Consider the following 16148-nt stretch of genomic DNA (forward strand, 5'->3'; position numbering starts at 1 on the left):
CTGACTCATGACTAAACCCCCGACAAATTAATTTTATTTGCCCAAGTGATATGTTTAGTGTCTATGACTCTTCAACAAGTTTGCTGTGGGGAACTTGACAAGTTAGCATCAATTGAGGATAAATTCGTAAACGAGTACAAGTTGGGGCCGGGAAATCGAAAATAGGTTTGACACAGATTCATCCGACTGCTACTGTGGAAATCAATATTTATTTATTATCTTTGTTATTTCAGTCATCAGTTGTTCATACCAAGATGTCCTGTCTTCAACTTGATGACTTTAATAGAAAAAAAGCCTTCCTCCCCACTTTGGCAAAAGGCGGATGATAATCTAGCAATATATTTATTATGGACTTAGTGCTGCACTCATCAATATCACAGCTGTGATCAACACCACCAGGGTACAAGGGAGGGTAGGGGAGGGGGGATTAAGTTGATGTCAGAATCCTAACAAGGTGTAACAGTATCCATGGAAATTTATGTCGGTAACTGATGTATGTCCTGGACCAATCAGAATATAGAACCGAAGATATTTATTTGTTGAGCAAATTTATTTGTATAAATCGCACAAATCATAAATAGGGTCACATGACGGTATTCATGATTGATAATCTCTGATGAGCACAGTCTCCAAACAGTGCTTCCAATATCATGTAGAATACTGATATAATTGGAAAGTCATTGAACCAAAAAAATGAAACAATGAAATTTATTACTTGTCTGTTATAGTCTCATGTCAATTGTCTTAATTTATTGAAGATTCAGATGAATTACAGAACACCTCAAAACAGGAAGTTGAGAACTCATAATAATCCATGTAAGACTCGGCTCCGCCTTGTAGCCAGTCATACAAAGTTTACAGCAAGTCGTTCAAACATCAGTATGTCGTTTCCATAAACATTTATGATATATGTAAATCCAACAGTGAACAGTTACTTATTTACATATGGAGGATGTTAGTTTGTTTCACACAAGGCACTAATTTCAATACCTAGACATCTATGATGAAAATGAGCACCTGAGCATTATGTGTCTTTTTAAAGACTGTCGAGGGTCTGGTGCCCATTTTCTTGAGGCCATATGTAATTAATGACATGGCCAATAAGTTTCTGTTAGATACACATAATAAAATTTGAACTTGCAGATGGAGTGTTAAAGTGTTAAAAAAGTCTAGTTACGGTGATTAGAAGTAAATGAACTGAAGGCAAGAAAGAGACAGACAGCGTTGTCAACAATGATATACAATTGAAGAATGTCGCTACTAGCATCTGTAAGGGCATTCAGTGACAAGAATCCTGTTTATTCGAGCTTTGGATTATGTAAAACAATTTGTCTCATTGTGGGTGACTAAAGTACACTGTAAATGTTGGGAGATGTAAAAGAACGTCCTGATTGTTGGAACATACACGTCATGAAAGAGTTGTGAAACCGTGGATTTAACATCAATGCTGTTATAAAAACTGAACAGCTTGATCATCCTGTTGCTACCCACCACATCCAAAAGAGTGAGTGTGTTGGCTTTTAATGCAACTTTGAACAGTATTCCAGTTACATCATGATGTGTCGGCTTGATGTGGGAGAAAACCCTGAAGTGATGCAGGTCTCAGATGTTTACCACTTTGGTGAAACCCATGAGCACAGGTATGGTGCTGACAAACCTAGAAACAATTGGGGATGAACCGGGATTCGAACCAACAATCATAGATATCTGGTGTGCCCAAATCCGCCTTAGATGACTGGGCCAACCGTGCCCCCACTTCCAAATGCTGTTGCAGCAGACACCAACAAGATACATCACAAATTCAGGTCCTCTTCTTTGTTGCCATCAACTTACAAGAAAGAATCCTGTTCTGCTGTAGGGTATAATTTGAAATTCTGATCAGACAGCACACTGCTCAAGATCAACAGTTAAAATTGCCATTTGCCCTCATTTTACTCATGTCATTGGATGAGAATCAATTGTTTTTCTCTTAAGATCTGGACAATTCTTGCACGATATGTGACATTGCTCTGTGATTATGATGATCGGATTAGCAGCACTTCTTTTCAGCTGACGCACAGCAAGCAGCCGCAGGTAACTCTCCCTTGGCATCCAACTGGGCCATGTACTCGAATGGGTCAACTTTCTGTTAAAAAAAAAATATTGTATGTATGTCTGGTAACAAATCAATCTTCATGGAACAAGAGCAGAAACACCAGTGTTCAGGATTTGTGGTGGACTGGAACCACGCTTTCTGTGAGGTTGCCGGTCACAACGAGGAACAACAAGAATGATTCATTAATCTGCTGGAAATTGAAATCATGAACCTGAGATTTGGGATCAAATACAGTAAAATACGTTTATAAAGAACATGCTTATAACAAACAGACTGATATAACAAACTTATTTTTTAGTCTTGGGCATTTGTTGTATATATGCTGTATATGCTTATGATGAACTACGGTTATTACAAACCAAAATTAGTAGTCCCTTTGAGTTCTTTATAACCGTAGTTTATTGTACCAAAATATGATTCTGATTCTGATTCAAAATTCAACATGAATGAAAAAGCTAACAAAGCTATAGATATGGGCTGTTTCGGTATCCCAGCAACCATCCTTTAGGATTTGTGCTCAACTGGACAACAATCATCACATGTGACTACTTCGAGCATAGTGACTGATTTGCCTGCCCTTTGAATTTGATCTGCGTCAACTATGTCTGCAAATTGAGTTTGGTCTGAATAGTTCTTGATGTTGCGAAGGCTTGTTCAGGCCAGCATTGACCTTTAAACATAGTGTACCTTTATTGGTACTAGGACTGGGACAAGTCCAAATTTACTACCTGGGTACCCACCCCTAATTACCTGACCCAACCCCCGATTACCTGACTCTAGTTTTACCCGAGTCCTGGCAAAAGTTGCTCAGATACATGCATAAAACGATCTGATCATGCATACTTTGAAGTCGACAGAAGCTATATCTTTACTCAAAGAAATAAAAGCCAGAAGGAATGTGTGCATTGTCAGAACGAAGTGCGAACACTTTTAGCAACTTGTTGTGTAACCATGTAGTTTGACTTGTATCATCACTTAACAATAAATCACGTGACCAGGGATCTGGGTAGTCCTGTGAGACTTTATTCCTACTCAGAACCAACCCGACCTGACCCGAGTACCCGAGTTACCCATCCCTGCCCTTATTGGTACAGATGATTGACAAATCAGCTTCTCTGACCTGATTAATTATGGTGTATCTGACGTAATAAGAAAATTGACAAATGAAGGCACTAATTTTAACCATACATAAGTTAAATCTGTTGTCAAGGATCAAGTGGTAGATAACAAACTTAGTACTTTAAATGAAACTAACACCTTAGATATATTAGTCACTACACAATCATATACCCCTTATAGACTGCAGTTTTTTCTGACAGATATCTGTAATACACAAGTCATGTAAATTTCCGGGCACATGTTTATAAGATTACCTACAGATGGTCTGGAAGTTTCATGGACACTTATTGGTGTCGGGAGCTCAGAATGGTACTTACCACTTTCATGGCCGGGACACAACAATTTCCAGGGGCAGAGACTGGCTGGAAGTCAAACTCGTCCTTGAACCGCGATGCAGACAAGATGGTGGACATCTCCTCTCCTACACTGACTGCATCACCATTCTGTAGCCGACAACATGACATTGAGCAGTTGCCCTACTTACACACTGTCCTAACTAGGTGTTTTAATATTCATGGAAATTTATGTGGCATCAAATTCATTTTCTGTTATAACAAATCTGCTGACAATGGTGACAATGTTTTGAGTGAGTGAGTGATTGAGTTGGGTTTAACGCCGCTTTTAACAGTATTCGAGTTATATCACGGCGTGTCAGCTTAATGTGGGAGGAAAGCCTGAAGTGACGCAGGTCTCAGACGTTTACCACTTCGGTGAAACCCACGAGCACGGGTATGGTGCTGACAAACCTAGAAACATAATCGGGGCGAACCGGGATTCCAACCCACAATCATAGGTTTCTGGCGTGCCCAAGGGCGCAACTCTGCACAGCGAATCGAGGCACCTTAGACGACGGGCCACCTGTGCCCCCTGACAATGTTGTGACAATGCTAACATTGTTCTTTGACAATGCCAACAATCCAACATTTGGTTTGGTAGGTTGGTTTCTTGTTTAACGCCTCACTCAGAAATATACCAGCTATATTAAGGAGGTCTGTAAATAATCGAGTCTGGACCAGACAATCCAGTGATTGACATCATGATCATCGACCCACATAATTGGGATCAATGACATGCATCAACCAAGTCAGCGAGTCTGACCACCCGGCCCTGTTAGTCACGTCTTATGGCAAGCATAGTCGCCTTTTACGGCAAGCATGGGTTGCTGAAGACCTATTCTACCCCGGATCTTCATGGGTCAACTCATCATTTAACAATGCTGACAATGTGACAATGTTCCATAATGATGGCAATGCTCTATATTGTGACAGTGTTAAATCGATGCCGACAATGTTATACTGTATAATAACGTTATCAATTTTGACAACACATGGCCATTAGCTCACCTTGCCAATAGAGAAAAAATTAAAAATGGCTACCCCAGCAGCTCATTTCAGTGAGTAGAAACCAGCCTTCATGTCAACCTCTTTTCCTCAGGGTACATTTCTGTGGTACGTGTGCCGACAACGACCCCTTCAGCATAAGTAGCAAATCCTCCCCCCTTAAATTCGATATTTCTGAACCCAGGTGAGCTCCAGTGGTTCTGTCCTTTCTGTTTTAGACTAGTGTGGCTGAATATTCATCAAAGAGTTTGTTTGATTGTTTGTTGTTTAACACCGCACTCAGCAATATCCTAGCTATATGACGACGGTCTATAAATAATTGAGTCTGGACCAGAGAATCCTGTGATTGACATCATGAACATTGATCCACACACCTGAGATACGATGACATGCATCAACCAAGTCAGTGTGTCTGATCACCCGATCCCGTTAGTCGCGTCTAATAACAAGCATAGTCGCCTTGTACGGCAAGTATTGGTTGCTGAAGGCCTATTCTACCCCGGATCTTCACAGGTGTTCATCACTGTGAGGCAAACTTACCTTGAATGTGAGCTGGTAGTCAAACTTAAATTCCCCCTCGTAGCCCGGGATCTCCCCATTGTAGATGACCTGCCTCTTAGGCTGCAGGGTGGATGGTAACTTGAACAGTCGGTACGTCACCGACACAAACCGGGCATCCCCTGACACAGACACGTTAGTTAGTGTGTAACACACAATACACAGCCACCACCAGTATTAACATACAACTGAAGAGCTTAGAGCGATAAGGGCCAATGTCATGTGGAGTCTGTTTTGAGAAAAGTGATGAAAACACATAATATTATGCATGTTAAAGAACTTTTATTTCACTGATAAATTCCTACAAAGGTCGTGAGCCCAACAGTAATCATGCCACGCCACGAGCAACATGTTGGTAACAGTTTAATTCAACACATGAAAAATAATTTAAAAACAAATAAATCTAGTTCAGAGGGTACATGTCATTGTGACGAGTCCAAATTTACTACCCGGGTACCCAACACCCTATTACCCGACCCTACCCAGGTACCCACTGTAGGTCTCAAGAGTTGGGTACAAAATGTCTGACTGGGAATTATTTTACCGCAGCCCTGGCAAAAACTATTTAGATAAGTGTATAAAATGATCTGATCATGCATACACTACAGTTGATAGACGCTTTATCCTTACTCGAACATATAAAAGTCAGAACGAATGCTTGCATAGTGGGAATGAAATGTGAACATTAGCTAGACTTGTAGTTTAACCATTGAGTTATGTTGTTAATGTCATCAAACAGCATATCACGTGACTAACCACGGGTCTGGGTAGTCATGTGGGTACCCTGGTCTTACTAAGGACCCACCCGACCCGAGTACCAAGTTACCTGTCCCAGCCCTACATTATGTTCATAGTCATCGTATCATAAGAGGCATCAAATTACATGGTAAATATTATGAGAAAAACATACAGGATGTGACATGACAGTAAGTATATCTTCGGATGTACGTTGGAATAATTGTAAGAGATATCGATTAAGTAAGTCAGTCAGCCTACAATAAGAAATTATTGTTCCGTTTCTATTTGCAAGGAGCAACTCAACATGGTAAATGTTATCGGTATATTTCTATATGACTTAACACATGGTTTTATTCCTTTAACATGTTACGTAAATGTGTCTGTTTGCTAATATAAGTAAGTGATACAGTAGAAGTTGTTTGTACCTCCAAAGTAGATATCTTCTTTTGTAATAAAAACATGACCGAAAATAACATTTATGAAAGCATTAAATTCATCCCAGAAATCTTTAACATAGGAACATTCTAAATATACGTGAGCAATGTTTTCATTGTCTCAATTGCAAAATGAACATAGGTTGCTGTCAACCAAGTTCACCGTTAACCATTCCTTTTTAGTGTATATAACAGTCATATCTTTAACCACATCATTATCCATGTTCAAATATTTGCGGACAAACTATGCTTCTCAAATGACTGAATGCGTTCTGCTCACCAAGCACCTGTCTGAAATCGTCTCTGGTCACGGGAACTGGTGTTGCTGTCACAAGCCTGGGCTCGCTGAACCCCACCTCCTTGGCCAGCGTGTACAAGTCCTCCCACCAGAGGGCACCACTGATGCACTCGCCTGTAATAAGATATCAGGAGCATTCAGGGCACATGGTTGACCATTCAGGACTATATACCCAGGGCATGTGCATGCCATTTGACTACCTACAAAAGAACATAATCTAGAACCTGGTGACTGGCTATATTTACTCTAGAACACTCAATGTATGGCTCTATTTACCCTAGCACAGCTGGTGTTTGGCTCTGTTTAGCCTAGAACACATTGTGTTTGGCTTTATTTACCCTACAACACCTAGTGTCTGGCTTGATTTACATTACAACACCTAGTGTTTGGCTCTACATACCCCAGAACACCTGATTCTACATATCCCAAAGCACCTGGTGTCTTGACTACCAACTCCAGAAGACCTGGTGTTTGCCTACCCTAGGGCACCTGGTGCCTGACGACCTACCCCAGAGGATTTCATGTTTCCTGGCTGAATCTGGCAAGTCCCGGTCACAGTAGACGTCACTGAAGTACAGCTCTCCACCCTCCTGCCAATCAAACATCAATTAGAGTCAATTAGAAAAAAGTATTGCATTGCACACAAATCAGTTTATTAACTAATATTTACACCATAACACCATAACTTTGACCATCTTCAAAGTACAGCAGTACACCTGCTGGTCAACATATCAACATCCCCACCCTGTTGGTCAAAATCCGCACCCTGCTGGTGAACATCCCTACCTTGCTGGTCAACATTCCCACCCTGCCGGTCAACATCCCCACCCTGCTGGTCAACATCCCCACCCTGTTGGTCAACATCCCCACCCTGCCGGTGAACATCCCTACCTTGCCGGTCAACATCCCCACCCTGCTGGTGAACATCCCTACCTTGCTGGTCAACATCCCCACCCTGCCGGTGAACATCCCTACCTTGCCGGTCAACATCCCCACCCTGTCAGTCAACATCTCCACCCTGCCGGTCAACATCCCAACCCTGCCGGTCAACATCCCAAACCTGCTGGTCAACATCCCCACCCTGCCGGTCAACATCCCCACCCTGACGGTCAACATCCCCACCCTGCCGGTCAACATCCCCACCCTGCCGGTCAACATCCCCACCCTGCCAGTTAACATCCCCACCTTGCCGGTCAACACACCTACCTTGAGAACCTTGTACGCCTCCCTCAGTACACTCTTCTTGTCAGGGGACAGGTTCACCACACAGTTGGAGCTGGGAGGAGAGAGTGGGTACAGGATTAGTCAGGGAGCCACATAGTTTATGTAGCCCAAGAGTATTTACTCACATTATCATTAAAACTGTATAGTGATAGTTTTTTAGTGGTATTCAACAAATGTTTACTCTCTTGTGTTTTGTCTATTGGGTTTTGTAAACCAATGAGTAGACATTTATTAATACCAGTTCTACTTCTATGTTGTTTCTGGTTTCTTCTAATTAGCAGATGTTCAAGTACAGCCCCAAATGATGTCTACACTATTTGCGTCAAGGCTCTATACATACATGATGTCTACACTATTTGCGTCAAGGCTCTATAAATACATGATGTCTTCACTATTTGTGTCATGGCTCTATACATACACGATGTCTTCACTACTTGTGTCAAGGCTCTATACATACACGATGTCTTCACTATTTGTGTCAAGGCTCTATACATACATGATGTCTTCACTATTTGTGTCAAGGCTCTATACATACATGATGTCTTCACTATTTGTGTCAAGGCTCTATACATACATGATGTCTTCACTATTTGTGTCAAGGCTCTATACATACATGGTGTCTACACTATTTGTGTCAAGGCTCTATACATACATGATGTCTTCACTACTCGTGTCAAGGCAATTATACATACATGATGATATCTATACTGTTTTCCTTGATCCCAGCCTCAGTGATTTTCTCAATGTAACCCTTGACAAATTCCACATTGGGTTTGGAGTAGCCGAATTTCTGAGTATGGTAGTCAACGTACTTCCTCGCCACTTCCAGCTGAGAGAAAGGAGACAAAAGATGACACAATATGTTATTATGTGCATTATAACACCTTTAGCATGCATATTGTACTTTATAAATCATATAAGAAACTTCATGAACAGTCACGATCAGGGTTGCACTAGGTACAATGATATTTCTGTGATGTAAGGTGTGCTAAACCCTAAATGGGCCCCATCCTTAAATGGGCCTCAGCCAAAGACAGGATAGGGGAGATAACTCCCACGAGCATGCTGAGGGGTGCAAGGACATGGCACTAGCCAAACCCTTGTACACAGAGCTCTACAATTGCAGTGATTAAACAGTTAACTAACGAAGACAGCTTTGTCATATCGCCACATAAGGTGTACCTTTTGACCTCTATACACTTAATTCTTGTTTTTATTTGTGTGAACCAATTCAACATCTCTACCCTCATTCTTTTACACTATATTTATAAAGAAACATTTTTAAGGTGACACCTATTTTTGGAAACTCTTAAAAACAGATCTAAGTGGTCACTACTGCCACACAAAACAGTAGATCTTTGGTGTGGCAGTAGCAAACACTCACATCTGATTTTAATGATACAATGTGTTGGGGATCTCTGCACAGTTTGGGCAACACTTGTTGTAATAATTTTCAATATCAAGTTGTTGATCACTCTAATTGATCTTTCATGTTCTCAACAACTGACGAGTCTGGCATAGCAGCAGTTTTCCTGGGTTTTTTTAGCCATTGATGTATACCCATAATATATTCACAATGGGTATTGAAAGTCTGCTTTTGATATAAAATATTTGTACTCCCTTGAGTGCAGCCTGCTGGGTATTTTTACACCAATAAGAAGACATTTAAAAAAAAATTCTGCTTAAAATGCAGGTGACATCTGATCTATATCTGTTAGTGTGCTGCCTTAAGTTTGTGACAAGTCACTTAAGTTCACAATACCGTTATACATGTCTGATTAACTACAAGCGAGATGTACCGCCTTCGTTATAGAGTTTATGTACATGTACTGGGTAATTTCCTGTGGAGGTCTCACCTGTTCATCGGTCATGTCAAGGCCCACAACTGACCCCTCCTCACCCACCAGCTTACTGAGCGCATAGCAGTCACGCCCACTTCCACTACCAAGGTCAAGGATGCGTGTTGCTTCCACCTTTTCTGGTATGACCAGTCCACAGCCATAGTACCTGTGTACAGATGGGTGGAATACAGAGGTTCATACTACAGTAGTTCATATTACGGGGGTTCATACTACAGAGGTTCATACTACAGAGGTCATACTACAGGGGTTCATACTACAGTAGTTCATATTACAGAGGTCATACTACAGGGGTTCATACTACAGAGGTCATACTACAGGGCTTCATACTACAGAGGTCATACTACAGAGGTTCATACTACAGTAGTTCATACTACAGTAGTTTATGTTACAGTAGTTCATATAACAGTTGTTCATACTACAGTAGTTCATATTACAGTGGTTCATACCACAGAGGTCATACTACAGGGGTTAACACTACAGAGGTCATACTACAGGGGTTCATACTACAGAGGTCATACAACAGGAGTTCATATTACAGGGGTTCATACTACAGTAGTTCATATTACAGGGGTTCATACTACAGAGGTTCATACTACAGTAGTTCATATCACAGGGGTTTATACTACAGGGGTTCATACTACAGGGGTTCATACAACAGAGGTCATACTACAGGGGTTCATACTACAGAGGTCATACTACAGGAGTTCACACTACAGAGGTCATACTACAGGGGTTCACACTACAGAGGTCATACTACAGGGATTCATACTACAAAGGTCATACTACAGGGGTTCATACTACAGAGGTCATACTACAGAGGTCATACTACAGTGGTTCACACTACAGAGGTCATACTACAGAGGTCATTCTACAGGGGTTCACACTACAGAGGTCATACTACAGTTGTTACTACAGAGGTCATACTAAAGGGGTTCATACTACAGTGGTTCATACTACAGGGGTTCATACTACAGAGGTCATACTACAGTTGTTCATACTACAGGGGTTCTTACTGCACTTGTTAATACTACAGAGGTTCATATTACAGGGGGATCATACCACAGTAGTTCATATTACAGAGGTTCATATTACAGGGGGTTCATACTACAGAGGTTCAAACAACAGTAGTTCTTACTACAGAGGTTCATACTACAGTGTGTCTTACTACAGTTGTTCATACAACAGCGGTTCATACTACAGTGTACAGAAGACACACAACCCTTCACATATATATTTACATATTTTTCATTACCCGTTTTAATACTTAAATGCATTAGAAACCTAAAGTGAGTGAGTGAGTGAGTGAGTGAGTATGGCTTTGCATATTACAGCAATATTACGATGGGGGACACCGGAAATGGGCGAAGGCTAGGCTACCCCACCACCCCAAAGAAACCTAAATATGATGAAAACCAAGCCATTTAAACTGGTTAGAACAAAACCAGTGGTTAGCGATGAAAAGTTAATACTAACAACATCCATTGCTCGGGACCGGGAACAAGTGTCTGATGAGACAGATGTCAGATGAGACAGATGTCAGATTAGACAGATGTCAGATTAGACGGATGTCAGATTAGACAGTGGTCAGATTAGACATGTCAGATTAGACGGATGTCAGTTAAGACGGATGTCAGATTAGACAGATGTCAGATTAGACAGTGGTCAGATTAGACAGATGTCAGATTAGACAGATGTCAGATTAGACAGATGTCAGAATAGACGGATGTCAGATTATACAGATGTCAGATAGACAGTGGTCAGATTAGCCAGATGTGAAATTAGACAGATGTGAGATTAGACAGATGTCAGATTAGACAGTGGTCAGATTAGACAATGGTCAGATTAGACAGATGTCAGATTAGACAGATGTCAGATTAGGCAGTGGTCAGATTAGACGGATGTCAGATTAGACAGATGTCAGATTAGACAGATGTCAGATTAGACGGATGTCAGATTTGACGGATGTCAGATTAGACGGATGTCAGATTAGACAGATGTTGCATTAGGGGGATGACAGATTAGACAGATGTCAGATTAGACGGATGTCAGATTAGACAGATGTTGCATTAGGGGGATGACAGATTAGACAGATGTCAGATTAGACGGATGTCAGATTAGACAGATGTCAGATTAGACGGATGTCAGATTTGACGGATGTCAGATTAGACGGATGTCAGATTAGACAGATGTTGCATTAGGGGGATGTCAGATTAGACAGATGTCAGATTAGACGGATGTCAGATTAGACGGATGTCAGATTAGATAGATATCAGATTAGATAGATATTGGATTAGATATGTCGGATTGACAGATACAGTAAATCTTGAAATTAACGCGAGCATGAATAAAATGGGAAAAATGTGAGTGGTCTTTGCTCGCATTAATTAACATTGCATTTATGTCTCCAAAATGACTATCAATGGTAAGACAGCCTCACTGCACACGTTTGAAAGCGGAAATACCAACTTGAATATAAATACACAAACATGGTTTTTTGAGCAGCAGTTGTATCAAATATATAACAATGTCATTCAAAGAATAGACATCTTCTCTGTCTAACATTCAGTGAACTGTTATTGGTTCAATTATTTTCTTGCCTTTGAACTTCCTTAATGCCAGTCAATAGAGTAAACATATCAACTGTGTGATGTTTCTAGGAAAACAGTGTTTATTCTTTTTACGGAACTGCTCTACTCAGTGTAAATAAGCAGGGGGGGGGTCGCATTGATATTGAGTCACATTTTGGGGGGGGGGGGGGGGCAGAAGTCATATTCATTTGGAGACACATTAATTTCCAGATTCACAGTATCTTGGATTAGACAGATGTCGGATTACACAGATATTGGATTACACAATCACATTGTTGCCTCCTAGAACACCAAAATTACTTCATTGTCGCCTCATAACACATCAAGATTTACTTCATTGTCGCCTTGTAACTAGGGATGGGTATTGGAGGTTTAATGTGTATCACGATATTTTGCAATGCACAAGGTCGTATTGCGATATGTATCACAATATATTGTATAATTCTAAATTTTTTATTCAGAAGCAATCTGATACATTAAGGTATATGAATGGAACAAAACAAGATGGTGGTACCACATGATGTTTACACATTCAATAAATAAGCATGTTAAACACATGTTGAAAATCCCAATTTGAAACACCCGATATATCGAGCATGAAAACATTATATTGTGATACATATCAGGGAAAGAATGAACCTCAATTTACCTATATGACGGTAGTACCTCACACCCTTCTCGTAACACACCTAGACTTATTTCATGGCCATTTCATGCACTGCACTGTGGGCCTCATAACACACCTAGACTTACTTCATGGCCACTTCATCATGCACTCCACTGGGGGCCTCGTAACACACCTAGACTTACTTCATGGCCACTTCATCATGCACTGCACTTGGGGCCTCGTAACACACCAAGACTTACTTCATGGCCACTTCATCATGCACTCCACTGGGGGCCTCGTAACACACCTAGACTTACTTCATGGCCACTTCATCATGCACTGCACTTGGGGACTCGTAACACACCAATTCACCATGCACTGCACTGAAAGCCTCGTAACACACCTAGACTTACTTCATGGCCACTTCATCATGCACTCCACTGGGGGCCTCGTAACACACCTAGACTTACTTCATGGCCTCTTCATCATGCACTGCACTGGGGGCCTCATAACACACCTAGACTTACTTCATGGCCTCTTCATCATGCACCCCACTGGGGGCCTCTTAACACACCAAGACTTACTTCATGGCCTCTTCATCATGCACTGCACTGGGGGCCTCGTAACACACCAAGACTTACTTCATGGCCAGTTCATCATGCACTGCACTGGGGGCCTCGTAACACACCAAGACTTACTTCATGGCCACTTCATCATGCACTCCACTGGGGGCCTCGTAACAAACCTAGACTTACTTCATGGCCACTTCATTGCACTCCACTGGGGGCCTCGTAACACACCTAGACTTACTTCATGGCCTCTTCATCATGCACTTCACTGAGGGCCTCGTAACACACCTAGACTTACTTCATGGCCACTTCATCATGCACTGCACTGGGGGCCTCTTAACACACCAAGACTTACTTCATGGCCACTTCATCATGCACTGCACTGGGGGCCTCGTAACACACCAAGACTTACTTCATGGCCACTTCATCATGCACTGCACTGGGGGCCTCGTAACACACCAAGACTTACTTCATGGCCACTTCATCATGCACTGCACTGGGGGCCTCGTAACACTCCAAGACTTACTTCATGGCCACTTCATCATGCACTGCACTGGGGGCCTCGTAACACTCCAAGACTTACTTCATGGCCACTTCATCATGCACTGCACTGGGGGCCTCGTAACACACCTAGACTTACTTCATGGCCACTTCATCATGCACTGCCCTGGGTCCCTCATAACACACCAAGACTTACTTCATCATGCACTGCACTGAGGGCCTCGTTACACACCAAGACTTACTTCATGGCCACTTCATCATGCACTGCACTGAGGGCCTCCTAACACACCTAGACTTACTTCATGGCCACTTCATCATGCACTGCACTGAGGGCATCTCTCATGGGTTTTGTCATCAGCTTGGCTGGGGTCATACAGGCTCCTGTCTTGAGGTCATCGGTTTTTTGCAGGGTCTTCCCATAATACTCCTTGACAGAGTCACGGACACTGTTGTCAGCCATGATGAGACTAGAGAGAGAGAGATTCACAATCAGTGCGATACATGAAGATCCGGGATAGAATAGGTCTTCAGCAACCCAGGCTTGCTGTAAAAGGCGACTATGCTTATCGTAAGAGGTGACTAACACTCAACAGTGTTGAGACCAAAAGATGTTAAATATAGTAAGTGATCCAATATTTTGATGTAAAAAGAACTGGGATTGTGTATTGAGATACCATGAGAGTAAAACGGGGTCACTCAATCTTACAACCTTTTTCTTGTATATGATGTGTCAAACATTAAAACAAAATCCATGGCAGTTAATGTACATCTTACAAGTATATAAAAAATAAAATGACTTGTCTCACATTTGGTAAAAATTGGATGGAAATCGTTATTAGTTCAGTGTTGCCTTGAGCTTACAACAGTGTTCTGTGTTTTGAAACAGTATATTTACTTATGTCATGTGATGTAGGCATCGATACCTTTATCATTGCGTGTGTTGTTATAATCGCAATCCATAGTTTATGAATAAAGGGCTACTTGTCATACTCCTAATGTTCTGGGGGACTGGGAGGTTTTTTACAGACATATATTGTTCAGTCCTTTTTTCTGTGAAAGGAGGATCTATCAAGTTAAAAAAAGTCACAACACATTTTCTTCGGAACATTTATTTCTTTTCGTAAACCCTCAGGCCAAACTATTTTTTTCTTGTTATTTACTGGTTTAATATGGGTTTATTGATATCTCAATTTTCACACACTAAATTTGTCATGTCTTGTGAAAAATCTCTAGTTTTACTAGTAAGTATACTATACATGATTAAAATCTTCTTTTTCTAAACTCTGTCTATGATGTTATAGAACCTGCTCAGACAAATATTAGTGGTCATACTTTCTCTGTCACACAGAGTTATCTCCCTCTAAGTATCCCCCCCCGCCTCCACCCACACCCCGAGTGACCCACTCACGGTAATCCGATTAACCGGATCGGGTGGATAGGCTCGACTTGGTTGATGCATGTCATCGATGCTCATGACAATTACTGCATTGTCTGGTCCAGACTCGTTTATTTACAGACCGCCGTCATATACATGGAATGTTGCTGAGTGCGGCGTAAACAAACAAAACAACAACTAAAGAACCAACACCCCAACACGTGCCAGAATAATCTCGGGCTAATATTCTACCACTGATGCTATGTTTGTGATTTTACTGGCGTTTACATACTCTCACTGTTTCAAAACAGGACTAAAATACACTTCGAGTGAGCGAGGGCGATGTACCGTTCATTTGTACCGTTGTAGCTAGGCTAATACTTACATGTCAAGTGTGAGTAGCGATAGGCCCTGTCTGTCTATCTCCTGTCGGACGAGTGACAATGCAGAATAGCTCACTCGTGTGTCACAACCGCCTACAAGCTCCCCGCAGCATTAGTTAGTTCCCCTTACATGTGACCATGATAACTCCGAAAGTAGCAAGCGCTGATATAGAGTTTGCTAACATTATCGGTGTATCGGCGATCCTTGAACAGGTGGCCGCTGTTCATCTGTTTATCCCTACAGGCAGGCGAGCGTCACCCTTGTCACCTATATTACCCTTTAAATTGTATGTGTTACAGTCAATGTGTAATATGACTGACAGTTTTGCATGGCACATTTACAAAACGCCTAGATATTTTAGTTGTTATACAAATTGACTGAAAAATATGTCCATTTATTGATTGCGTTATGATAACGAATGTTATATTTTTGGCCCCTAAACCTAGCATAATTAGA

General features: G+C 41.5%; 1 protein-coding gene across 6 annotated transcripts; it reads right to left on the reverse strand.

Moving 5' to 3' along the window:
- Positions 1–531: 531 nt before the first annotated feature.
- Positions 532–15767, reverse strand: LOC139452801 (arsenite methyltransferase-like). Of its 6 annotated transcripts, none has more exons than XM_071234418.1 (10): positions 15694–15767; positions 14233–14400; positions 9663–9813; positions 8499–8635; positions 7789–7858; positions 7091–7172; positions 6565–6696; positions 5095–5234; positions 3532–3657; positions 532–2125 (listed from the first exon to the last, which is right to left on the reverse strand). In XM_071234418.1, the coding sequence occupies exons 2-10, from the start codon at positions 14391–14393 to the stop codon at positions 2030–2032; spliced, it is 1095 nt and encodes a 364-aa protein (XP_071090519.1). In that variant the 5' UTR covers positions 14394–14400; positions 15694–15767; the 3' UTR covers positions 532–2029. The 6 variants fall into 6 exon arrangements, with proteins under 6 accessions (XP_071090519.1, XP_071090521.1, XP_071090522.1 ...); XM_071234420.1 differs by lacking the exons at positions 14233–14400; positions 15694–15767 and adding exons at positions 13277–13285; positions 14128–14145; XM_071234421.1 differs by lacking the exons at positions 14233–14400; positions 15694–15767 and adding an exon at positions 14176–14207.
- Between the last annotated feature and the right edge of the window lie 381 nt (positions 15768–16148).

The sequence above is a fragment of the Haliotis cracherodii genome, unplaced genomic scaffold (assembly GCF_022045235.1).
Source record: "Haliotis cracherodii isolate W230 unplaced genomic scaffold, xgHalCrac1.p SCAF_9, whole genome shotgun sequence".
In the NCBI taxonomy this organism is placed as follows: Eukaryota; Metazoa; Mollusca; class Gastropoda; order Lepetellida; family Haliotidae; genus Haliotis; species Haliotis cracherodii.

Coding starts and splice junctions, on each gene's coding strand:
- LOC139452801 (XM_071234418.1), bottom strand. CDS start 14,393: ATGGCTGACAACAGTGTCCGTGACTCTGTCAAGGAGTATTATGGGAAG. Junction 5,235..6,564: donor CGATTTCAGACAGGTGCTTG/GTGAGCAGAACG, acceptor TGTCTGTGTCAG/GGGATGCCCGGTTTGTGTCG. Junction 3,658..5,094: donor ACTACCAGCTCACATTCAAG/GTAAGTTTGCCT, acceptor TGTCGGCTACAG/AATGGTGATGCAGTCAGTGT.